This window comes from Colossoma macropomum, unplaced genomic scaffold (genome assembly GCF_904425465.1).
Source record: "Colossoma macropomum unplaced genomic scaffold, Colossoma_macropomum, whole genome shotgun sequence".
In the NCBI taxonomy this organism is placed as follows: domain Eukaryota; kingdom Metazoa; phylum Chordata; class Actinopteri; order Characiformes; family Serrasalmidae; genus Colossoma; species Colossoma macropomum.
This window is the reverse complement of record NW_023494790.1, coordinates 22,557,713-22,585,218: the sequence shown is the minus strand read 5'-3', so window position 1 is coordinate 22,585,218 and position 27,506 is coordinate 22,557,713. Positions and strand designations below refer to the sequence as shown.

The following is a 27,506-nucleotide window of genomic DNA, read 5'->3' as shown; positions in this document are numbered from 1 at the left end:
GCCATTCAATATCTGAAAACTGAGCCATTCAGAAACAAATGGAGGTTGAGAGGTTTATCAGAAAAGTATCTCCCAGAGAAAATTAAAGACCTGAAGTAGCCTCACTCCACCCAGCACAAGCTTCATCCCATCAGCCAAACCAAGGCTCATTTGGAGCCCAGAGAGGAGAACGGGTGTTCCTTTTATTCAGCCCTTTGTGAAGCTCAAGGCTGCTGCAGTCCCGTGTGGCTGCTTTATGAAAGCGTAGCCTTGGCACCAAACAAACAGAAAACATCTGATGGCTACAAAGACTTTCCTTCCAGCCAAAGTTTGATTTGTGTTAGCATTCCATGATGACAAAATATGAATTGTGTGTTACTGCTGGACAAGGCAAGACCCCTGAATGGGAGGTTAAGGGGATGCCTACACTAGGGGCCTGATGGAGGAGAAATCATGGTTTTTCTCTATACTTGTCATGTAGAATTCACATCACAGAGCATGCACATTACACCTGATTTATTTCAGCATTCTTGATGGTGCTATATTCAAACCCTGTGTGTAAACCATCAAATGAACTCAAACATGCCAACATCTTTCTTGTAAGTAAATACCAAATACCATAGTATTTCCCATTGTCTATCTTTGAATATCAGGGGTGCATTGAGTAAACATTCTGCTTTTCCAGAGTACAATAAACTCATCTTCAAATCAGTCTAAAATGACAGTTTGCAAAATAATATACGACACACCTCTTAGCCAATTACAACAGTCTCTATGCAATACTTCCTGTGTAAAGTGAAGGGAAAAACTCTTGACAAACACCTCAGATTTGCAATGAAAACAACAGTGCCATTAAGTAAGTCTAAATAAGGCTATGTTTACACAGCAGGTAAAAGTGGCCCAAATCTGATTTTCTCACCAAATCCGATTTTTTGTCTGGGTGTTTACATTATCTCTTAAATGTGATCTGTATGCGACATTAGTCTGAACAGATCACGCTCCTAAACCAAACTGCATGCGCAAAAGAACAATGCTTCACGTGGCAGCTCATCCAAGGGTAAACAATCATGACGGCCAGTGAACACCAGTCGCTCACGGAGCTTTCAGTTTCGTCTTTGCCAGCATCACAGGAGCGATTCTAAAGTTCCAATGACTGACAGCTGGGCTCATTACCCACAATGTGTTTGAGTTCGCCGTAAAAAGGCCACGTTATTCGGCCACGGCCGCTTCTTTGGTTCGTGTCCTCGGATTCTTTTAACTGTTCTCTGACGCTGCAGCCCCGGCCTCCTCCGGCCGCATTCAGCTTTTCCATTCGAAACCTCTTTGAACACGGAGCGGTTTGATGAGTCTCTTCTAATTTTTTGGTACAGAAACACCAGCCTAAAGGTTTATGAGTCTCACCAGCGCGAAATTATGACGAACGTCGAGTTGGATTGACGTAAAAGTCGAATGAATTCCTATCTGGCTGTTCAGACTGAGTTGCATTGCTGTAGATCAGATACGTATCGGATTTCAGTACCACATATGAAAGCGTCTCAAATCAGAATTGAAAATGTCAGATTCAATGCGTTTTTTGCTGTTCACACTGCCACACAGATGACACATCTGTGGCACATACGGAGAAAAAGATCAGATTTGGGCCACTTTTACCTGCTGTGTAAATGTAGCCTAAGGCTAAGGGAGGAGCACACATTATGTTGCATTGCATGCTGGGCACTGTAGTGCAGTTCAAGGTGAAACAGGCTAATGTTATTAGAAAATTACAAGAATTTTGCAGGCCGAATTTGATTGTGCTACACAACCACTAATTGGACAAAAAAAGTCCAGTCATAAAATGATTTCCCTGGGCTGATTAAGGTATACATGGTTTACAGAATTATTTTTTAAATTTAAACTGGACAACATTAATGTCAATTCTCCAACATTGATGTCACCAGTGAACACCCTGTAAAGCCAGTGAATTTTAATTTTTTTTTTCTGTGTGCTTATTTTCCTTTGTGTAACTGAGCTTTTCAGTCTTTTAGCACAAAACACTTGAAACTTGAAAACAAAAAAGAGAACACACCACCTCAGATTTGAAAGAACTGCACTGTGTCTTTTAGGACAGATTCTGAAATTCTTTTAGTAATTTTAAAGTTCTAAATTGCCTTAAAGCACCTGCGTACTTCACAGGATATCATGTTCCAGCATGTGATCTTAGATCTGCAGATATTGCCATTGTGCAAACACCTTCCATAAAATTCAGAAAAGAGAGGCCTCTTTTTGTTTTTATGCTTCCAAACTGTGAAAATTTCACCAAGTGTTGTGGATAGTTCCTCGTAGCCCGAACTGAAAGTTTGATGGCCATAACAACAACTGAGGGAGGCGCAACTTGGTAGAATTTTAAAAAACGATCAATTATTGATCAAATCTAAGCACTGGTTCAGTGACCAATATCATTGTGCAACCTTATTGAATGCTGCTTCATAGTCAGCATTGCAGAAGAGCAACAGATGCCCCAGAGAGAGTGATAGAGAAGGAGAAAGACAGTGAGACAGAGAGAATCTGTATTTTCATATATTAACAGCTTGACTGTGAGATGGGAAGGTTCAGTGACATTTATGATTTCATTAAGCTAAGAACGATCTGGCACACTGAGGCAGCTGACTTCACAGTGACTGTCAGATTTGAGGACTTTTCTCCCTCACACCCACGCGCATCAAAGACACCTAGCTCACTGTCACCGTAGTGACAGCTTTCACTCTACGAGCTGCTAAAAAGGAAAAAGAACGAGTGTTTATTCAGTAACAGCTTCTGGTCCCACCTCCGAACTCCATATACTGCCACAATTATGAAAACAAGTCCAATATGCAGGCAGCAGTTGCACCAATCCGAACTGCTCCACTGAGGCTCGTAAAGAGCCTTCTGGCTAATGCAATCCTGAACATAAAAGCATCCCACCTGTGACGAAAAAAAAGCGGTAACCAAGTCAACGGAGACACAGATGCAAACAACACAGCCACTAAACAGTCCCATCAGCTTTAACACACACTCACACACAGAGTGCCTGAGGAGAGAATTCACAGCAGATTATCCGTCTCTGGGCGGAGAGTGGCGGAACCCAAAAGCGATGGCTCATCAGAAAGAGCCTCTCAGTGAGCATATTAGAGCAGTGGGCAAATGGGGAGCACGTCATTAAAAAGCTTTCAGCTGGCCCTCTCTCTCCCACTGCAGCCCCGCTTCTGCCGCTTACGCCATCTTTCTCACCCTGTTAAGCCTCCCTCTGACATTTATGACAAACCTGCTCTTTCCAAAACGTTATTATTCTGTCTCCTTCTCCATGGTCGGGGCAGGACGCACCTACCCCGTACATACCAATAAAGACATAACGCGCTCTCTCTCTCTCTCTCTGTCTCTCTCTCTCAACACTTTAATTTCAGAACCACACACCATTCCAAACCACTAATTAGTAAGTCCATCACCATGTTATGTCTAATTTAGCGTCTCTAATGTCGTTAGGATTTCTCAGTAATTTAATACCACAAAATATTGACTATATTAGTTCAACCCAAGTACAGCTAATGTGATTTGTAGATAAATGTGACACAATAACACATCTGAAAGAGCTTGAAAATTCAAATTATAATAAAACAGAGAATGTTACAAAGAAATGCAAAATTTTACTGCTGGAAACACTGAGCAAACTACAGATGCATCTGGGAGTTCTACCTGTAGAAGACACCACCAAAAGAGTGGTAGTGCCATACAACTGAAGGCCTAATGAAACAATGTATCTCTACCATAGCTGCACAATATACTGTGTAATAATATGTAATAATGTAATGTAATAATATATGTGTATCACTATTGCAATACTGGCTTTTGCAATTGGTATCATGTAAGCCTTCAATGAGCCAACAAGCACTGATTTTTCTGTATAAAATGTATGTGTAATTAAATAGTTAATTAACAGAGTGGTTTGATGTGAAATGCTCCATTTTAGAGAAACTGAGCCATAATTACAGCCTAGCGTATATAGATTTTTTTCTAAACCTTTCAAGGTGGACGAGTACAGGCAAAATAGATTTTAGATTATAAATCTAAAATAGATTATTAGTATTTTACTATTATCAATATTACATCTAAAAACTCAGACATGACATGTAGATCACAGTAAATAAAACAAATAAAATAAGACAGAGTTGTATACATCACAATTGCTGGTTCCTAGAATCTCAACAATGAACTATTTCACATGAAAACACTCCAAATGACTGTGTTTACATCTCAACAAAAGGAATTACGCAGAATTTATGGAAAATATGATGGAAATCCTCCTCAAAAAAGCACGAAAACAAGCGCTGTTATGTTTCAGGTGAGTTTCTGTGAGTTGTGGCATTACTAACGCAGGTCAGTTCTTAATCTTGTTGGTTTTTGGTTGGTTTATTGAAAGGCATATCGCAATTATAATATATAGCAATACAATGACTATCACTATATGGTATATTTGCCCTACTCTTTACAGGGCATTCATTCTGCTTTCCACTATGCAGCACAGTTATTTCTAACTCTAACACCGCTGCTTCTTGCTGATGAAGACTGGATCAGGTGCGTCAGGCAGGTGTGTAAACTAAACTCTCCACCCTGCCGCAATTCAGCTCAGTGAGATGTGACATCCCACAGCTAACTGTACTGAGAAAACGTAAGAGAAAGTGCTCAACCTGTCCAGCACAGAGACCCTGTGCGGTGAGCGCATGTGCAGCAGTGCCTCGCTACACACACCACACACAGCCTCTCAAGAGAGACTCAGCAACTTCAACAAGACAATAAACTACACACATAAAACCTTTAGACCACATCACACACACCAGCTGTACACACAGTCAGGAATACAGAGACAAAACACACACTCACAGCATTATCAGTTTACACAAACAAATACAAATACACAGTCAGGGAAAGAGGGAGGGAGAAATACAGAGTTATACAAAAAGAGAGAGAGTATAAGAGATGGAGAGAGAGACCTGGAAAGACAAAATGGGAGAGCGAGACAGAGAGAAACAGAGAGAGAGTTGGAGGAAATTGAGGAAGACAGAGAAAGGGGTGACATGGAGAGAGAAATAGGGAGAGAGAAATAGAGAAGGAAAAAGAAAAATGTACAGATTGAGAGAGAGAGAGAGAGAGAGAGAGAGAGAGAGAGAGAGAGAGAGAGAGAGAGAGAGATAAGGACAGAGAAAGAGAAAAAAAACGTACAGAATGAAAGAGAAATTCAGAGAGGCAAAAAAGAGATGAAAACAACAAAGAGAGAGAGAGACATGGAGAAAACAAGAGTCATAGAGACAAAGAGAGAGAAAATAGAGAGCGAGAAGGACAGAAGAGAGAGATGGGTAAAGAGAAAGAAAAAACAGAGAGAAATTCAAAGAGAAAGAGGTAGGCAAAACAGATATACAGAAAGGAGGAGAAGAGTGAGAGGGTAGGAGAAAACAAGAGAAAAAGAGATGGAGAAATGGAGAGAGAGAGAGACAGAGAGAGAGAGAGAGAGACACGAAGGCCATCACAGGACTTTAACTGGGTCAAGGAGATACGTAGTGACATGATGCAAGCACACTGCGTATGACACAAATGACAAATGGAGAGAGAGGAAGAGAGAAGGTGCAACTCAGCACAGACACATTAATAAACACCTTAAAAAAAGACCAAGACAAAACTAAAGCTGTGGAGCTGAATAGGTTTTAAGGTAAGACATGTTAAATAAAAAAAGTGGAAAAAAAAAATGCATAAGCAGCTGAAGCTTCTTAATACGCTGAAAAAAACAAGCAGGCCAAGCCACTGAGAGCACAAACACACCTTGTGCTTCGATTCTCACTGCAGTGTAATTCACTTCTGTTCATTTCATCTGCGTTTTTATCTGTAGCATCTTATTACGCCTGAACGGCTCACTTAATTTACATAAAGGTAAACTGCATTGCATACGTTTGGATGCCTTTCAGTAAAGAAGCAGAGAAAGTTTGGGCACAGAGTACAAGCATGCTGCTTCTAAAAGCCACTGTAGAGTCTATAATGTAACCACACTGAATAATTCACACACAGCTATAGAGAAAGACATGGGGTAGAGGGCAGGAGGGGAAGAGGGACAGAGGGAGGGGGGTAAAGAGAGAGAGAGAGAGAAAGTGATGCAGACATTGTGCTGCCTCTTAACAGATATTGCTCATGTTTTAATGAAAATATAATTAAATACAATAAATAATGGGAAAAGTGTTGAAATGCAACACTGAACATTTTCCTTTAACACCTGTTCCTGCAATAACATTAAAAGCACTGCTGATTCTCCTTGCCCCATTCAACTGGAGGGATTACTGGCCCTTCATTTACATAACATGATAGTAGGCAGAACAATATAGTGTGGATAAATGTATCATCTTTCAACAAAAATAACTTTATGGTGCTGTATTGTGTGCAGGACAGAACAGGTTTTTGACTGTGGTCCCAGGGTGGTGCTGGATGAAGGTGCTGCTCAGGGCACAGGTTACGTCTAGGGTGCACAGAAGCTGCACTCGGCTACTCAATCTGGAATTAGGGCCATCATAATACCAGTATTTTGACTTTAATACTAATCCCAAATGTAGTACCACAATGCTCGGCACCAAACAATATCATGGCAAAAAATGAAAAACAAATTTAATAAAGGCTGTTTGAGAATTGTGGGATGATGCAAATGACCGATATTTCTAATGTACATTCTCAGAAAAAAGGTACAAAATTGTCAGTGGGGTGGTACCAACCACTAAGGTGGTAATCAATACTTTTAATTAGGGAGCATAAGTAAATACATAACTAATTACATAACTATTCATATTTTTGGGGGGCAATATGACAGTATCTTATCTTTACTGTGATAAATCTCAACACAATATGCTTTTCTGAGAATATAGTAAATATCATCAGTACTTAAAAATAAAATAGCCAACTGCATGTTTCATTACAAAAAGAGCAAAATTAGATCTATACAAGTTCAATTATGTGTGAAACGTAGAATAAAAAAAAATCCCTGTATTCATAGTTTTTAACAGTACTTTTTTTAATGCAATATTACTGGTTCTTTTTTGTCTGTTCCAACTTAACAAATTCTGAAAAAACTAAATATTGTGATACTCACCATGTACCATGAAAATGTCTTCATTGGACAGATAATGTGTGGTGATTTTATATTTTTGTCACATCACCCATCCCTAATCATATTCCACTGCAGTTATATGTTTTAAGTTGCACTCCAACTCCATACAGCTCATCTTGATTCCAGGCTTTTTATTTCATTTTTGTTTTAAAATGTTAGTTCATAAAAAGGTAGGCAACTATGCATGTTTCCCTAGCGAAACTAAATGCAGTGTTCCTTCAATTTTTTTTTTGAAGGTACAAAATCAGACCTTAGAACCATTTTTTTTACCTTTGCTGGTATATTTCCACTGTTCATACCTGGATAAACAAAAACATTCCCCCTGCAGAAACCCTTCTTCCGGGCAGTGTACATTTCAGCTGATACTGATACACAAACATTTACATTAGACATTAGAAAAGCACAAAATTTGAGACGTTTTGACTGGTTTCTCAACACCACAGAAAACCTTTAAAGTGCCCCAATCCAATGCACCAGCCACAAGCTACTATGTCAGGCACAACACAATGATACAATATGATATTCTACGATACAATGCAATGTGCAAACACCCATATGTTCTCTACATGCTTCTGAGCGCATCCCAGAAGCATATTAGCATGCATATTTTGATTTGCTTATGAGCAGAACTTCAACAAATAATTGAAAGCATTGAATGCTACCGTACTGATGCTTCCAATACAACATGCAATACTACCTGCAGGAATACTTTTAATAAATTTACAGTTATCACACATATATGTCTGCACTGAACATCCTGTAAAGTCAGAATTTTTTTTTTATAAATCGAGTTTTTAGCTTGTTTGTAACCCAATATGAATGCTAATCATGTCAGGCAGATCCTGTGCTGTGATCATGTGTGATCACTTGAATATTACTAAATTAAGCCTTGCAACAGTTGCTTAATAGATCTATCTACAGAACTCATGCTCTGTGGTTTTTATCCTTAAATCAGGGAATGACAGAATACTCACAGTTGTTAGCGACTGTAAAAAAATAGTGATGTTTACCAACACTGAGTGCCCGCTGCACAAGCAGGCATGTCATACAGGTGGACCGCTGCTTATTCAAACAGAATTCTTTTAAAACAGAACAAATGCCACAACATGCTATCTTAGATCACTCAGTTCTAATGGGGTTTAATCGCCCTGCATGGGTCCTGATGACAGTTTCAAAATCTGGCAATCCTGTCACTGACGTAGCCATTTTGTAAATGTCATTGTAATATTTAAGCCACGCTGTCCTCTGAAAATCAGTAATTTGGCCATAAGAGCATTTCACCTTTCTCAAAGGAACAACGCCTCAATTCTGAAAAATGTATATCTGATAGCATGACAGTATATTACTATTTGCATTGATAAACTCAATACCACTTATATAAATGTTATTTAAGACTTGTTAAACATCATCAAATTGTAGTAACACTGAACAGACTACATTTAAATTATCAACTGGTTCATTTCACACTGCATTTAAAAAACATTTACAATGTTCTTAGAGAATCCTGAAATGGATTCAGCATGAAATACACAGTTGTAGTCCTGTGAGCCCTCCTATTTCTGAATGCTCTTTCAGAGATCTCATTATACATACCGCATATGATTAACTTCACCACTCATCTTGCACTGACAACTGCAATAAATCTGCCAAGTGATTGGGCCAGTTCTAATAGGGTTAGGGTTAGACCTCAAAAGGTAGTAAATGCATGCCAGCCCAGGCTGCCAACATGATACGCAGCATTTCAGTTTGGTAATCCATGTGGCCACTCGGTAGTGGCAAATTCAGCGACGTCAGGTTTGTTGAAACAAGCTCCAGGAGACGAAGCGCTCACATCAGTGATTTCACATCCAGCTGTCTACGTCACACGTGTGTTGCTCGGCTCACGCTTGTTCATGTGATTTGATGAGTGCTGACTCATTCGTTAAGCCTCTTAAGAGGAGTCTGTCTGTCCCCACAGGAACACAGAACAGAGAGACAGAAGGTACACTTTCCCTCTGAAGGTACACAGGCCTTCAACAGATGTAATGTTTGCCGTACTTCATTCTCCAGATTTTTGTGAAGCATTGTAAAGATGCTATTTACACCTTTTTTGTAAACAAATGTACACAATTTTTCCCCTTACCCCTAATGTATGTTGCCTTAGGTTTGCCTCTTTAGTTGTGCACTGGAGCTATGAGGCTGATGTAGTTTATTTCCCAGCAAATGACCATTTACAAAATAATGATTGCAGCACTACTTCCTTCATCAAGCAAAAGGAAAATTCAGGCAAAACCTCATAACAAGCCTGCAGTGACCAGAAGTGGCAGTAAATTAATCAGAATTATTAGGCTATGCAATGGTGGAAAGGTGTTTAATTCAGACACATGCTTTCCTCATCCGGAAGGGGTCTTTTTTTTTTTTTACGTCATTTATGAAGCTGAAACGGTTTTAGATTATGTTATGTTAGGGACCACACTTACAGCTCAACATCAACACCAGTAACACAGTTTAAAGTACTCTAAACCTTATCTGGGTTACTGTATTCAGTAACACAAATTTTAATATGATATCTAAGGATAAATAATGTAATAGATGAGTTAGCTAGCTAAGTTAGCTTTTCTTAATATAGCCGCTTTACAGTTAGTTTGATAAATCAGTCAGATACTGTACTGTACATTCTATGCACTTGTGTTTAAAATTTCTGCATATGGATGAATATATACACCCTCACATTCATGCAGTCATTTCGTATTGTTTCATTAACTTATGACCTTGGGGACTTATGACGAGTCCTCCTCAACCTATGATGCTGTATCGAATGGCTTGTTAGCTTTATCATTAGCTCATCTAAAATGGGAAGTTTCTGTTGCTCCCTCTTCCTTATTAGACATGGTAATCTGTTGCTTTTAACGTCTAAAATGTTACATGCTTAGTGTGGGTTAACAGTCTGGGGCGTCCATTCAGTTTTAATAGGAACCATATGACCGACACAGAGTTGCTGTTTCACGTCAGGATTTCTCAAGTCATTTGTCTCACATATGCGTCCCATACACTTACACATACATCTACAACTGTCAGACACTGCTGGAATTTGGTAAATATTACCAGTCATTCACCTTAATATTACCAGCTAATGAACCAGGCCCCAAGACTGCAGCGTCTTCTGATGCAGCTGACCAAGTGAGGCGGCCCTGCAGACAGTGAGAGAAGAAACTCAAGAGCATCTAGTGGGCTGTATTTCATGCTACGCTACCATCTCAGTCTGCAATTGACTAAACAGTGGGAGATGATGGAATGGCTGCTACATTTTTTATTTGTACTTGAAACATGACTTACTCAGACATTCAGCTAAAGGAGATAATGAAAGAATTTCAACCCACTATTAATTTCCAGAATCATTCTTTTGCTTTTAATAAATTTACAGTTATCACACATATATGTCTGCACTGAACATCCTGTAAAGTCAGTTAATTTTTTAGTAATAAAACATTTTAAAAATGTACTCCTCTGTGCGAATCTTAATTTTCCTGTGCTACCGAGCTATTCAGTCTTTTAGCACCAATGCAATGCAAAGATACTACCACATGGCCTGAGCTGGAATTTTGTTGGCCATAGCAACAACAACTAAGTGAATCGAGACTTATCAGAATTTTGCGAATTAGCATGAAACTGCATGTTTCAGCCACCATGCACTTGGATCAAACAGCATCAACCTGTGAAATAAACTTGCTTATGTGGTTTCTGACCAGGTATGAAATACTTTTGTTCACTTACAGATAACAGTATGTCGCATATCAATAAAATTGTAGTAGTAGCCATTTTAAAACTTAAATTTTATTCATACTCTTGCCATTTTTTGGACACCAAACATGTCTTGGCTGATCTGTGTTTCAGGTATGGGGGAATCTATGTAAATTAGATTTTTACTGAATTATTGCCTTAAGGGCTAACTTTGCAACAGAGCTGAAGCACTGAGGATGAGGCCGTGTTAAGGCACTGAGCTTGGGGTAAAACTGTTGAGTGCTGAGCAACGTAATGTAGAATACAGGGCAGTGCAAAGGTGTCGACTGGGGGTCAGTCCAGGAGGAGTGGAGTACAGTGCAGCTGCAGAGGGGCGTCTGACATTTCCACGATGGAATGAAGCCACTGCAGAGCCCAAGAGAGAGAAAGGGGGGCTAAGAATAGCAAAGGGAGAAGGTGTGTGTCCCATCAGACATGGGCATGGATATATTTGGAGATGAGGCCCTCTGGGAGTGACCCCACACACATGCACTCGCATGCACGCGCTCACACACGAGGGAGTTGCCCCTCATTTTCTACCCCATAAGCAGTCTCCGCCACCAGCCGTGATGAGCAGCTGCTGGTTTGTCTGAGGGGAAATCAGCGCGAGAAGTTTTCAATCTTACTGTTCCATCAAGGCTGACAAGGACAAAGAACATAGTGGCTCTAGAGCATATGGGTCAACTGCACTTCAGAAAATGTAATGCTCCATAGAAGCTCCAGAACAGCTGCTAGTTCACAAACACAAAGAATCAGAATCGATCAAGACCGTGCTTAAATACGATCCTGAAAGCCATGCTCTATGCTTAATGAGCTATTACGGTGAATGTGCAATGCGCACACAACTCCTCCGAGAACAGACAAATTCAGAATTAATGGTTTTAGAGGGAAAATTAAATCAGAGGGATTTCATAATATAAACACAAGAGAAAAAAAACACTTCATTATGAATGTTGCAGAGAGACCATGGTCAAATACAAATGCACAGCATCCCTTGAAACATGAATGCACTGATACTCACTACCATCCATCATGATTAATACTAAACAAGATGCTGTCCTGTTTAGAGCATCTGATCCCAAACCATTCAAAACATCAAAACATTGTGTACCAAGCCTATATCAGCACGTGTCCACTTATTTGTCATCAATGCAGTTTACAGAGGAATAACACAGGATGACGTGTCAGGTAAAGCAGACCATTTAAGCACGTTTTCGCACTTGTCCTGAAAACTTGGACCATTTCTAGGTTTGTTTGGGGGAGAGGTTCATTATCGTAGTTTTCTCACAGCAGAAATTATTACAAACTGTGGATCAATTGAACAATTCCATACCTCTGTGAGTGCTGTTACCATCAGGAACATGACAAAACGAACAAATCATGTTACTCAACCGGCAATGCCAGGAGCCAACAGCTTTCACGCGTGTTGCTATCCACACCACTATTCGCTTGAAGCAAATCCCAGACCACCGTTTTCAGGAGGACCAGTATAGCATTTCCTTGGACCATTCCAGGGCTGGAAAACAGCTTTTACAAACATCCTTAGCTTTCAGGACAAACTGAACGAATTTCACTAGAAAAGAATAATAGTACACACATTTTCCTCTTTTTTTCTTGGCTATGTTAGTCACAGAACTTTCCCATTTCTGTTACATGACGCCTACCAGTTTAACACATACTTGCTCCATAACACATTAAGCTACCTACGGTATCTCTGTCAAACTGCCATGCAGGCAAAGACAGCTCAACGTGCCTGGAGTTGGATGTTAAATGCTCTGATACACAAGGCTCAGTGGCTGCGAATACTGCAAAGAAAATTGTGAACATTGTGAAGTTGTTTGCTTCAAATATTACAGGTTACAAAACTCCAATTAGAACGTCACAAAACTGTTTTGACAAAGACAGTTTGAATATAACGATACCAATATTATAGTAAACCTATATTATGGATGTTAAGCTAAAAGTGTTTTCAGACTTAAAAGGTGGGAGGTTATCAACATACCTTCACTGGTAAAGTTTGGGCTTTGCATCATTCAAACATTCAGCGCTCAAATGGCATTTAAGCAGGATGTATGTGTTCACCATGAAATTCACTCACACAGGATGTGATGTCCTGGCATCGAATGGTCAACAGCTCCTTCATTTCTGATAGAGATGCGTTGATATGGGAACTACAGGCCAATATCAAATGTTGATGCGGATGCTGATGCTGATACATAAACATCTATACAATTAAAAAACTGAGGGCAGATCCTTCTGGATTAGCAGTACACAGAAATGTACATATATTTAATAGATGTATATTTTAATTGTCGAGGGTTACAAATGCAGTCAAATGAAAAATGCAGATATTTAACCCACCATGGCCTACACGTTCTCCTCTTCTGTAGTACAGTAGGTTAAATGAGTCATCAAAAAATTTGAAAGATTGGTTAAATCTGAACATCTGTCTAATGCCGATATTTTCCCCCCCAATAGAATTCTTATATCGTCACCATCTCTACTTTCTGAATTCAATTTCCATTTCTCTTTTTCATCAGTGGTTTTAGAAGCAGCTCATATTGTCACCATAGTGTACTAATGTTTTTGATAACTTCACTCACATGGTGTCATAGAATGGCTGGATGACTAAGAAATACTTTGGTAATAAACTGCCTTCTGTTCACATAGAAGCCCTCAAAATCATTTCCCTGGAACAGCACTAGGTCTGTTCCTGGCCTTTCCAGGACGCTGACACTTGTGTCTGATTAATTACCACTGAATTTCTATGTAGAAGTGAAAAGTAAGATTGATCTTCCAGAGAAACACACAACCAGTTGCCAGCTCTTACACTGACTCTTATAAACTAACAAACCGAACAGAACAAGATCAAATGCTACGATGAGCTCTGCAAAATTAATATTTGCATTTATTATTTTTGCTGTAGTTGCGCAGCTCGAACTGCATAGAAGAAAAAAAACACACACACACACACACACACACACACACACACACACCTGCAAATGATTTCTAAGGAACAACACCAAACCGTAATACGCAGGCAAAATCCCAAACAGAAATCATTTAGGGAATTGAATAAACTCACAACAACAACTCAGTTACACCGAACAGCTCTTTGTTGCAGTGAGAGTGTGACAGTTAAAGGTGCTTGTTCCCTCCCCTCTGCTCTGTTTGTGGTCAGTGTTTGTGAAGTGGCTGCTGGTGTGGACGGAGCCCTCATCCAGAGCCCTGCAGCACTGAAGAGAGACTCCTGACGCAGCCAGCATCAGTGGGCTCAGTAAACCTTTGCTTGATAACAGAGACTCTCCCATTCTTTCACGCCTCTCACACACCCGCCCACGTTGAACAACACGTTCTCATATTCGCAATCTATCTCAACCCGTAAAACGTTGCAGAGTAATGTTTTAATGTAATGCTCCTCACAGAAATGTAAAAAAGTGGCTTAATCCATTAATGAGAGACAAAGAAAATACTCAGCTTCCCCTTCTGGTATTTAACAATACACAGCTATGACATGTCTTACGTGCTTAAGCACAGGCAGCATGTGAGAGATACAGAGTGACTTACGCAAGAGACAAATATGCACACATGCTACAGTGGAAGACAGCCTGGCCCACCACAGTGCCCTGCTGGAGTATCTCGAGTACACCATCAGAAGACCAGGTTCTCCTTCACACAACCTGTCACCACCAGCAGTGCTCAACGGCTCCCTTACTGAAGTTAAATAATCACAAAACACTTAAGTATACCTCACTTCCTTAAGCTCATAAGTACACACAGCTCGCTACCTTTATCTACAAGAGGCACAGCTGAAACTGCCAGGAGTTTCCATCCAACCACCTCTACACTCTACAAATGCATCGCAACAAGTCCAAGCTTAAATACGCTTATCAGGAAAGAGAGGAATACACAGTTGTGCGTGTTTGTGTCAAATTTGCTATTAAAAGTTACCCTATTATCATCATCAACCGTTAAACATTTTGACTGAAAAGCTGGCACAGCAAATCTCTCTTGTCGTCATATAAGAAAGACCAACACGTCAAAAACTTCACACTTTAGCCCCACCTCCCCATCCCCCCCCAGGCCACATCCTCTTCTGACATGAAAATCCAAATACCAAACCAACAAAGTGGCGCTCCCCATATCTTATCAGGTGAAATGCTGTCTGGGTAGACCTCCTACAAAACAGGTAATGTCATTTTAAAACATTTCCAAACATACCATGTTTTAATTATTCTCAAAATGTATTGTTTTTACCAGATGGCAGAAAAGAAAGCAGAACAGAAAGCAGACTCTGGACTAGGTCTGGGTATCAAAATGTAATATTTTTACAGCATCAATCGAATTCCTTCAATATGTTGGAACAAAACAGAAACAGGAGTGTGACATTTAAAAGATACAATCAAAAACACAGAACTACATGTACAGTACAATGCAATAATTTTTATTCAATGTTTCACATACAGCTCTAAATCCAATTAGCCATGACTAATTATGCTCTCTTTGTAACGAAAAATGCAGCTGGCCAGTGTCAGTACTGATGACATGCACTATATATTCAGAACAGTATATTGTGACACTGTGACATAATTTACCACAATAAAAATAAATCTTGTTCTAAAATCTAAACTGCTGATTGGTTGTCCATATTACCTGCTGTAGGCATGTATTCAATATCATCAGTCTGCTGAACAAATGCAAGTACAAAACCCACTGGATATATATTTTTGTAACATACATTCATAGGTTGTATACATTGTATATGTATTTTTAGGGCTGTCACATAGGGCTGGGCCATATGACATTAACATAAATTGCATCACAAAATGCCACAATATGCTTTTTTGAGCATATTGTAAATATTGCCTGTACTTAAAATACAGTTCCCAACCACATGTTTAATTGCAAAGGTAGCACAGTCCTGTTTAATTGAATTTAGTGTAGCACAGTGTGTGAAAATCTGACTGTATTTTTCAGTGTGGCACTACTTGATCCACCTTATCAGATGTAAAATCATGAAATATCATGAAAACTTCATGAAGTACTGTGATATAAATTTTTTGCCATATCACCCAGCTCTACTCTATTGTACTCTATGAAAATGTTTAAAATAATTAATCATGAGGTTCATTTAAGTGAGATAAACGTGCTGAATGTTATAACTTCTCCATGACTGTAGTCCTTTAACTCTGGAGCAGTCCAATTTGCTGTTGCATTCGTTAGTTTGCAAGTTGTTAATTTTCCATTGTTCTCCCGCACACACCGTCCAGTGTAGCCTATCAAAGGCGTGCCCCAGTGCTAACGTTAATGATGTTGCCAACATCAGCAGTGTTTTACTGGTAAATAATACTTCAGACTCAAGGTACTTCAGTGACACACAAATTCATAGCATGGCAGCAGCTGGAAATAACTTTTAATAACAAAGCCATCAAAGGAGACTGGCATTTTAAAAGCTGGTTCTGACAGAGAAGGCAACAATGGCAGAGTTCATAGCATCAGCGCTTAAGCAGCTTGGATTCATGAAACTATGACTGGGACCGCTTAAACTTCTTTTAGTGCTTAAAAGAAGGTATTATAATTGTTCAGGAAGTCAAGGTGTTGGTACTGCTATCAGTATTGAGAAGTTTTTACTGCTAGTCTACAGTGAGAGGTAGTAGCTGGGGCGCTTGCTTTTGTGTGTGCAGACAGTAGCTGGTGTGGAATCAGTAGCTAAGACAAAGGGAATCCATGGAGACTGAGAAAAGCTCGCTCTGGCCTGCATCCTGAGCTCTACAGAGGAGTGAACTGTGAGAGAGACACAGACAGAGGACAGTATATCTGCGTAACTGACTATGGGACCGAATTACGAGCATGAGAAAAGCAGGCAGGTCCACAAACAGACAAAGTGTGTGTATGCATATTAATTCTTAAAATTCCAACTTGGTGCAGTGGAGCAGCTGTGTACTGCATTACACTCATCGCTCTGTCACTCGCCCTGTGCAGAAACACAGACCAACCAAGCAGAGGCAGGTTATAATGCCTGTTTGTGTTTTGTGTGTGTGTGTGTGTGCGCGCATGTCCGCCTGCATGCAGTAAACTTGCCCACTCTGTGTCAACTCCACCACACCACAGCAACACAGCCAACCACATAAAAACAGAACAAGAGAAAGACACACACAAAAAAGCAGAAGAGCTCCACAGATCAAGAGGCGTGAAAAAGAAAATTAGCAGAGAAAAACGATAGATTGCAAAAGACAGATAAATACACTTACCAAGAGAGAAGGAGAGAGTGGGACACATGACTTCAGGGCATATCAGTATTGAGGGGTAAAAACTGGTATCGTGCCACCACTACAAACCATTCAGAGCTTTCACACAATCTCAAAATTTCATAAAATCCAAAGTACTTGATAATTAAATACAACATAGCTATAAAATATATCGTCGCTGTCCAATGAAAAACATGCACTTCAGCTCAGCAGCTGATGACTGGACCAATAGAAATGCTCCAATACTGCTTAGAATAAAATCTCTTTCCCTTAACTTACACTGAAAGTAAAGAACATTCTTTGCCCTCTCCTGTAAAGTTACCATTTCAGAGATACTAGTTTTTCTTTGGACAGTGAAGATATTTTGCCATAAAAAAATTAGAGATGCATCAATCAGGAATTTTTATGGCCAATTCCGATTACTTTAGCTAATGGCTGAGTTGTCGATCAATTTTTAATAGCCTTTTTTTTTCAACTCACAGCTCACACCATCCCATTACTATTACTTTCTTTTACTCAAAGTCTCAATATAAATAAGATTTTTTGCTCTTTAAATGGGCCAAACTAGCATTTTCAACTTGAAAATGGAAAAACGTGCTACATCAACACAATGAGTCATGTGCAATTAGGCTAATAAAAACTACAACACATAGCAGCCAACATCAAAATAATAATTAGGCTGACTGCTGATTTCGTGTTTTAAACAAAAATCTGTCCTATTCTGACCGTGCATCCTTGATACAAATGGGTGTTTCTTACTGTAAGAGTAAAGTGACAATACGCATTAAATATTAAATATTTAAAATATGTATTACCATCATGCAAAATGCCAGAACATCACTGTCCATTCATCAAGAAGTTACATGTTAAACCTTTATATTTTTTAAGTAATTTTAAGTAATCATGACATCTGTAGGTGAGAGTAATGGCTGAAAAGAAACAGAAGAGAGAGAGAACGAAAGAGGTTGTGCGCCAGTGCCAGGAGAGAGCACTGTATTAGCTGACATTTCATAAACATTAGAGCACAGCATGCACTGAAAGATGGGCCAAAGTGTTTACTAAGTGTTACTGGAGGCCCAGGGTGATTTATACAGCCCTGTAGACAACACACACACACACACAGACACACACAGACACACACACACACACACACACGGTTAACAGTAAAGGCCAATGTCAAATAAACAACACAGAGCTCAGCTAATATTTATACAGAAGAGGTTGAGGTGTTAGGGAGGGTGTGTCATGCATGTGTGGATTAGCCATGACAAACACTTTAGCAATAGCCATAAAATCCCCTTTGGAAAGGCTTGTCCTGAAAGGCATGATCCTGACACACACCTACATTCCTTACTTTAACACTGACCTTACTGTAAACATTATTAAGAAGTGTCACTATCAGCCGTTGTGCTCACGTTCTCGTCTCAGGTAAGCTAACATCCTAACCAAATTGGCATTTCCGCTGTAACTGACAGTGTGTAGGTAGTCAGAACCCTCTTAGTCTGTGCCTTCATGTCAGGGTGTGTGTGTGTAAATCTCAGAGGATTGGGCTTAGCTTAAGTCAGTCATAAGAGCAGTCAATGACGCAATGACACCCAGACAGCCTCCAAACCACTTCCAGCCTTATCCAGATAGAGCCATGCAGACTGGGAGAGGAAGGCTATTGTCAGCATTTTTCAGACAGTATGGGATTTCAGCCTTTCAAACCATTCCTGTTCATCTTTCCTGTAAGTCTACTGTCAGCACAACATGATAAGCGCATGTGTATGTGCCTTATTTTAGTTCACTGATCACAGTTTCTGCATTCTGGTTAGGAGCTGTTGGTCAAAACACGTCATTGATTAAGCCTGAACCTGACCCCGTTTCATTAAAACTGAATTAGGGCTCATATTATGCTGCCTATAATGAACTGCAATCAGCCAACCACACCTTACATTTCCATTTTATTGCAGCCTACATCTTCAGAGGATGATTAAAAGGACAGTTATTTGCATGCCAGGCAACATTTCAACAGATAAAACCGACTATGTTTCCTGAGTCACTCCATCATAGCCCACTACATTTGAAAGAACAGCTTGGTATAGTCTATTTTATGTTTCTCCCTATGCTAATCCTTCTGCTTCCCTCACTGCCTCAACATTTTCTGTCTTTTTGTGCCTTCTGTCTGTCTCTGTTGCCGTTTCTCCGTCTCCAGGAGGCCGTTTGGAGCAGCTGCCAGAGCAGCCCATTCCCACCTCCCCACTCCCACTCAGGTGAGTAATCACATTGTTCTGGCTTCCAAACCTCTGGCTTGGGCCCAGCTCTTAAAGACTCCCATCCACTGCTGTTCAACTCCCCATCCACCCCCCTCCCATTGCTTTCATATGCGCAGTGGGCGGAAAATTGAGCAAACCCAATTTCAGTTGGAAAATGCCAACTTGATTTCACAATATCTTTGTAATCAGGGTATCATATCAGAAGATAAGCAATGAGTAAGAGGAGGTTTGCAGTGAGAACGAGTAAGAAAGAGCAAGAGAGTGAGCCTGAGGAGGAAGGGTGGGGAGGAAAGAAGCAATCAATATGAGTTCCACAAAAAGGCACAGTATGGAGTCACGTAGAACAAAGTGTTCAAAAGAGGCACAGTGGAAATATGCGTAGCTCTCATTTTGAAAGGACGGTCATGGATAAAGCCTGGAATAAAGCCATTCCACTTCCTACTGTTAAGACATGTTCATATCGTTCTGTAGTCTGGTCCTATTAGCACCTCTCCACTTGACACAATACAACTGAGAATGATGGGGAACAAAAGCAGCCAGCTGTCCCAGAACATACTGTGGATAAGGGCTGTCTGATACATACATTGAATAACATAATAGGGTACTGACCAACTGGGCTGGAGATCCAAGATATCTGGATAGTTTCCTACCAAGTGCTCCACAGCCCGATCACATAGTTTGTATGGAACTGATAAAGAGAAAGTGGTTAAATACAAGTGAATGCCTGAATGTCACTGTCCCATGATACAGATTACCACCGCATGGATACCGTGATAAGCCCAATGAAAGGTAAATTACAAACAGTCCTGCCCACAACACAAGCTAAACACAAACCTGAATAATTATAATACTTTTTTGTATATCATGTAATATAGGGCTGTCACAAGCATGAAATCGCAACTCATGACTGACATACGAATAAATATGATTAATGATTTGTTGTCTTTTCTTTTTCATTATATGCATATGATATAGTATAAGCCAAAAGTGGAAAAACTGCTTTATTAGCCACCTTGCTTCCTAGCTACGTTTATTAAATGTCTAACACTGTAAGTACTGTCGAATTGGTACACTACACTCTGTCTCACAAATGTCTCAGTTACACAGAATCATGTGCAGTCCAGCAAAGCTTATTTTTTCTCCAATAAGAGTGAAAAAATCTCATTTTGCTAGCACACATGCTAAAAACAACAGAATCAGCTACATTAGCTAAAATATTATCTGTTCTTTAAACATGTTTGAACACCAAGTTAGAAGTCAGAACATCTTTTGTTGTTCCCATGGCGTGTCTCAATGAATGCATTTACTGTTTTCTTTTATTTACATTTATTTGCATCAGCCCAGCACACTCAATTCACATTTTGTTTGTTGTAGCTTAATGTTATTGTGAAATCTACTGTAGAAAATGATCGCAGCCAGCTTAAAAAATGGCAGTCATCTCAAAAAAATTCAAATCTCAAAAAAATTGCGATTAAGCAACTATGCAATAATTGCAACAGGCCTAATGAAATCATATTGTTATTGGAAAATGTTCTGATAATGAGTTCATATCGCCTGTCCATAGGGTGAAGTAACTTAGAAAGATAGAACATTCAGAAGCTTGCTGTATAATGGAATAATATACATCTAATCTCTTGAATGGCTCTCTTGCTAACAAAAATGTCTGCATCAGCTTCCATAACAACCTACCTCTATATTACATAAATTGGCTTAGCCCAGTGAAAATAGCAGCACTCCCAGAGCACAGTGAAAGCAGCAAGGCTGCAGCAAAAGACTAACCTAATGAAGGAGTCTGAGAAAATGTACAGCCAGGGTGAGATGCATACAGGATAAGTGACAGTGATCTTAATGGGCCCCGATGTCAAAATGGGTTTGGATGCTTCTGGTCAGATCACTGTGATGCAGAGGGGAATGCTGTAGGGCAGGCTGACTCACTCAGGGCAGGCCAACTCTTCACATGGGCCTGCATGGCAAACCATTTTTTCTAAAGCAAATAGACCCATGCATAGAGAGATTTATTCAAGTTCCCTAAAACTCCACCTTCATGCAGGCTCACCACTGACTGCCATCTTAATGGTTGTAATACTCGGCCAAAATACCTCGATTAGGCTGGTGGAAGATGACCAACGCATGATAGCTAGCTGCTCAAGCACCTCAAGCTCAGTGCCGCTATAGGGCCCGTGTCATTCTCAGTGATGCTCTACTCAGAGTACGCTACACAGGAGCCTGACAGCCCCTTTAACCCACTTCTGTCTTACGCAATAACCAACATACAGGACATAAAGTTCCAACTAAATAATTTATGTGTCTTGGAGGATAAAACATGCATGGATGAAGAAACAAGTGCAAAACAAGAGAGTCTGCAATGGGATCCCCCTGGGTCTTAGCCAGATACAATTAAATAAGTGGATTAACCTCAATACAAAGCAATCCCCCACGCAAATAAAGAGAGAGGACGAGATGGATACATAGATGAGAGAGCACAACAAAGACAGGGAAACAGTCTTTCACAGACAATTACACCAAAGAAACATGGTAAACACTGACACACAATTAATAGCATTGGTAGTAAGGTAATGGACAAAGCAGGGGCAGTCAACATAAAGCTTTTTGTTAAGTCTCAGGAAACAACCAACAACGTGAGTCACTCTGCCATTCATACACTATTAAACCGTCTTTGAAGTGTGAGCGGAGCCTGCAAGGGTCATTTAGATAGCATTTAACTCACTGTAGGGGACCATGCACCTGACAGACCTAACGGCCCACTCTACAGCCAACCATCTCCACCCCTCCGCCAGCAAAGATAATGAATTGGGCGGAGGGGGCTGCACAGACAGCCGGCTCTATTACGAGAGAATATAACAATAAAGACACAGGAAGCCATCCCCACATCCAGGCCAACACACAATGGGGGCAGAGCCACAATCAAATGGAAATTCACATCTGTAAACACCATAGGCATTCACATTTACTGGAGCAAAGCTTCACCAAGAAATATAAGCCAGCAGGTCCCTGTACTTCTGAGTATGGGTCAATTCCAAGTTGTAAGTGTAGAGAGTAAGGCTTGGTGATGCTAAGCCTCTACCCATCTCACGTGTGGCTCCTGTTCAGCCCCACAGTTCACGTCAGGGCGCCAGGCACGGAAGGAGGGATTAGGGGAGATTTTGTTCATGAGAGTCTTCTCTCTTTCATTTGTTCGTTCATTAGTTAGTTCCCTTTGTCTCCCTTGCTCCCACATTTCCTCTGGACTCCAGCTATCTGCCACCAGCTCAACTAGTCTTGTCCTCCTCATCTGCACCAGCCAATCAGCAACAGCGCCAGGAAAATGGTTGCCTAGCTACTGCAACAAGCTCTGGGTCAAAGCCTCCAATCACTGGGCCATTATAGTTACACACTACATCTGAGATGCTTTTCAGTTCAACCTTTTCAATGTCTGTGAAGACTGGCAAAAAATAGGAGAGAAAGAGGAAAAAAGGCATGGCACAAATCACCGTTTGAGGTGGGGGTATTCAGAGCATTGATCTACTCTCCACGTACGCCCTAACCGCACAGACATCAGGGAAAGTGGGTTTGCAGCAGGAAAAGGCCAGCTAAACCATACCAGACAGGCACTGGACAGATTGAATCAAGGGTTAAACCAAGCAGATAGGTCTGAATGGTCCTGGGCAGCCATGCAGTTTCCCCATATGACTGGCCTGAGCTTTTGGTCATACCCCTTGCTCAGCTAACAGGACGGCTGCAGCATAGTCCACTCTAGCAGCCCTTAATTGGGCTGGCTGCTGAAGAAAAGCATCTCCTCAAAGACAGAGGCCGAGTCCCAAATGAGGCCCTTACATTCTGTACAGAGAACTACTTGTGCCATTAACTGAATGAAAAATGCCTGTTCTACACAATGAGGGAGAGTAAAAGACTGTATTTAAGAAACAAGCCCTTTCTTACACACAGGCATAATGACTAATGGATATACTCAAAAATGCTTAGGCAGGAGCAATTAGGTCTCATTTGACAGGCCACGATACAACAAGTCAGAATGGCATAAGACTTTCATATTTCATTAAAAATAATTGGATGATTGAATATGATTTATGTCTACAGCAGTTTGATCACTCATTTAGTGGTGAATGAAGATCAGTATTTGATGTGGTTGTAATTAATCACTATATAAAATTTTACATAATAACCAAAGAGGCCTCTAAACAGCCACAACGGCTGAAGATTCTCATATTGCTGAGTGCTTTATAATGTATTCTTGATGTAAGGTAACATCTTCACTATACTGCCAAATTTTCAAGCAAACAGGGAAATAAACTATACTTGAACAAAAACTGAAGAGGGTAGAGCACAGACCACTAAACGCAACTTACAACAGTAACTATATGGTTGTAAAGGCCTGAAGCATACCTTATGGGTCCATATTATGAAAATTCTCTTTGCTTTTCTGTAAACATTGCTAGTGTCAAAACATACCGTTCACTCCCCATTCCACACAGTCCATATACAGAAACAAAGTTGTGAAAACAGTCTATACTGAATTCGCTGTTTTTGTGAGGTCACAAAAACACTACGTTTACCTCCTAATCAGCCTATAGCAGTTTAGTCCAACACTGAAGTTATAAGAAGTACTTTAGCCTGACCTGTTTTTCGAATGAGGCACAATAAAGGGCAGCCAAATATCATTTACATATACCAGTCTTCAAGGCACAGTTACAAAAACAGCCTGTTTAATTCTATGTTGGAAAACGATCATGTGAAAAATAAATGATGGCTGTTTCGGCACATAAGACCACACAAACATCATAATAGGCCCAGAGTGATGGTGTGGAGGGGGGATAAAATTCAAGAAAAGTGTAGGATATGGGTCCTTAAAATCATATTGAAAAGTCACCCACTTAATAGTGAAATTAGTGAATTTTAGTGACATCAGCTTTCCTTTTCTATCTCCTTTTAAGCAATATGATCAAATGCAGAATATTTCTGAAAGGAAAACCCAAAAACAGTACATGTGGACATTCAAAGCATGCTTAAAAAAATACCACATTATAATATATTAACTCACTTTGACAACACATACTCAGTTCCCTTAAAACCCTAAAACAAACCAAACATCACTACTGCACTCATTAATATCAGTGCCGATTCACTGTGCATTTCATTTGCTGCTCTAAATACTAACACACGACCAGCGAGGACTTTTCACCTCAGCATCCCTGTAAAAAAACATGCCAGGGCACAGCTGGAAGGCCTGCAGACACCAGGAGTTGCAGAGGAGAGTCAGCTGCCCCATTCTAAAGAGCACTCTCTTCTATTAACGACATGTAATCCCAGGAGACAGCAAACACACCAGATCTTCTGCCTCCTCCTCCCCCAATGTACATAGTAATAAAATGCAGAGCAGGTTTATCTCGGTGCAGTGCAACTGAGCAGGTGATGTCACTTGAGTTGATCCATACAGGCTATAAACGTGCCACAGCACAGCCTTACCTCTTGCTGATAGTTTCTTTGTGTTGATAATTTTAGCAGCATATTCCTGGCCTGTGGATTTCTTCACGCATCTGCGCACCACGGAGAAGGCACCCCTAAACAAGAAACAAGATAACGTGCTGTGGGTCATATACACTGGAGGCTGAGTTTCCCTGGAAAAAAACAGATAAGGATGCAATGCAACTGACAAGTGGGAACGCGGAGAGGCTGCCAGTCACCTCTGACGTGGAGGACCCATTACAAATGCATGCCAAACAGAGTATGCTACCCACTACACAAAGAGCCACGCAGGGCACTGTATTTCACTGTGATTTTATTTTTTATGACCAAATGCAAACGGTTCATTTGCAACGTCAGTGAAGTCCATGTAAAATCGACGGCAGGAACGAAGCTCTAAGCACGCACAGATATCAACATCTGCTCTTCTAAAAAGTGAGATGTAATTCTCAGAAAAGACGTCACCATTCGCTTACACAGCTTCTTAAACCCCACCTTATGAAAAGAAACCTCAAAAAGACACACAGAGAAGTGATTCATTGTGTATTTGTATGCGTTCCTATCCTACTACCTGCGATGTATTTGATGTTTCACAAGCTAGCTAACTGTTACTAGCCTACAGTTTGAGGCTTTTTTGTTATTATCATCGCTAAACTGCTGCAGAACCAAACAAATCGCCTCCGACAACAGTAACACCACGAAGGCTCTGCGCTGTGAAAACAGAACGGAGCCGTTAATCGGGCAACGTGATAGAAAATGTATATGAAACAAGTAGCAGCCGAAGGAAAACGGCTTCCCGTCTGACGAGCCCTTCCTTCAAGTGAAAGGCGTAAACAGTGAATACTGAGCATATGCTGAAGTGTTTCACCGCGCTAGCTCCACAAGCAAACACAAATACGGAACAGATACATCCTCGGGTCTGCTACGCTCCGCAAAGCCCCACCGAGCTTCAGGGGCAGCTCGCGAGTCATTTCGCTCCTGTCAGCGTCCAAATACAAACAATGGGATTAAAGGAAAAGGGAGCGAAGTTGCGCGGAAGGCGCCGAAGTGACTTACTTCCCGAGCTCCTCGTAAAGCTGGTATTCGTCGGTAAACCTGGTCGAGGTTGCGATTGTAGCCATGTTGTGTGGGGAGGGGGGTTCTCCGGCCGCTTCGATGACTGCTGTGCTCGTGTTTGGGGAGGAGAGCCTCCGAATTTCATGTGTTCCAGAGAGAAAGGCTGAGAGAGAGCGAGAGACGGAAAGAGAGAAGGGGAGGGAGGAGAGAGGGAGGAGAGAGGAGGGGGGCGGAGGGAAAATAACGCCAACTATCGCGAGAGTTCACACAAGCCAGCCGAGTCATGATTACGGGTAAGATACAGGAGACTCTGAAGTAGAAATAACGCATTTTAATTTGCATTCTGTATCTCTTTATTTTCACCACAGAATTCAGTTTGGAAAGATAAAGTTGTTGAATTCAACGGGCCTCTTTGTATGACTTTTTTGTTATTGTAAAAACAGAGTTCAATTGGTAAAATACATTTGTTGAAGACTGCGGGGTTTTTTTTTGCTCCTTTTCAGCTAATTTAAATTACTAAAAAAATTAAAGACTAAAAAAATAAAATAAAAAATAAATAAAAACAAGAATGTGAACAAAGTCTGTAAATTATTTTGCCAGATAGGTTTAATGGGTTTTGGTGATTCTGTGATTTTGTACTGCTATAGGAACTGCAGCTGAAAATGAACCCTTGGCTAAACTAGAACATATACAGAAATGTTCAGCTTCAGTAATTTGTGCTTGTAAATTGGAGCTGAAAAATGCTGTAGGACTAAAATAAGTGTCCACAAATAGGCCCAATTCTATCACATCTTTAAGACCGTAAAATACTGTAATTTGTATTCAGTATTTGTTTATAATACTTAACTTCACATTGTTAAAAAAAAATAGACCTCTTCCCAGGACTAAAATAAGTGTTCACAAACAGACCAAGTTGTGTAAAACGACTATAAAATAAAAAAAATCACATTGTTTATGTACAGAATAATCATTGTTGATACATAAGCAGTGCCTAATCAGCAACAGAGATCTTTTAATTATAGACTGTGCTGTAACCGTATCCACCATAAAATAACATCTTACATTCCTTTTTGCTGAGGTTTTTGTCTGTAAAGAAACTGATGACTTAAAGGTCTGACACTGCCTAATCGTGTGGTATTACAGCTTGAGAGAAAAGGCTCAAAAACCAACAGGAAAAAATGATGTATATTTATCATAAAACAGCAAAGTTTAGTACTCTTGAGTCCAGGGGGAAAATATAGGCACTTTACCCCTATGACGAGTGATCCAACTAAAAGAGTTGCCCATATTATTATATCTCACATTTTGTTATGTGAAACATAGAAATACCCACTGGTAATTCTAGACATTTTTCCCTTACACTAGGACTGTTAAACATAAACGCATCGTCCTTCTTTCCTTTGGCCATAAAGTCTGTATAAATACCGGGTCACTCTCCGCACACATGCCCAAGAGATTTCTTGCCTCTGCTATGCCTGGGTAATCTAAGGACATGTTGTCTTCTGCTCTGTAAATGCTTCTGTGTCACTGTATAAGTGATAGCGTGTTCATAACCTAATTCAGTATTATAAAAGGGAA

At 40.3% G+C, this 27,506-nt stretch overlaps 1 protein-coding gene across 16 annotated transcripts in view; it reads right to left on the bottom strand.

Moving 5' to 3' along the window:
• camk2g1 (calcium/calmodulin-dependent protein kinase (CaM kinase) II gamma 1) overlaps positions 1–26,100 on the bottom strand; it is a 78,713-nt gene extending 52,613 nt beyond the window's left edge. For all 16 annotated transcript variants that reach the window (XM_036572558.1, XM_036572563.1, XM_036572568.1 and 13 more), the window contains exons 1-2: positions 25,929–26,100; positions 24,876–24,970 (exon numbers count right to left, since the gene is read on the bottom strand). In XM_036572558.1, coding sequence (XP_036428451.1) covers positions 24,876–24,970; positions 25,929–25,993 — 160 coding nt within the window. In that variant the 5' untranslated portion in view covers positions 25,994–26,100. The remainder of the gene's footprint in view (positions 1–24,875; positions 24,971–25,928) is intronic.
• Between the last annotated feature and the right edge of the window lie 1,406 nt (positions 26,101–27,506).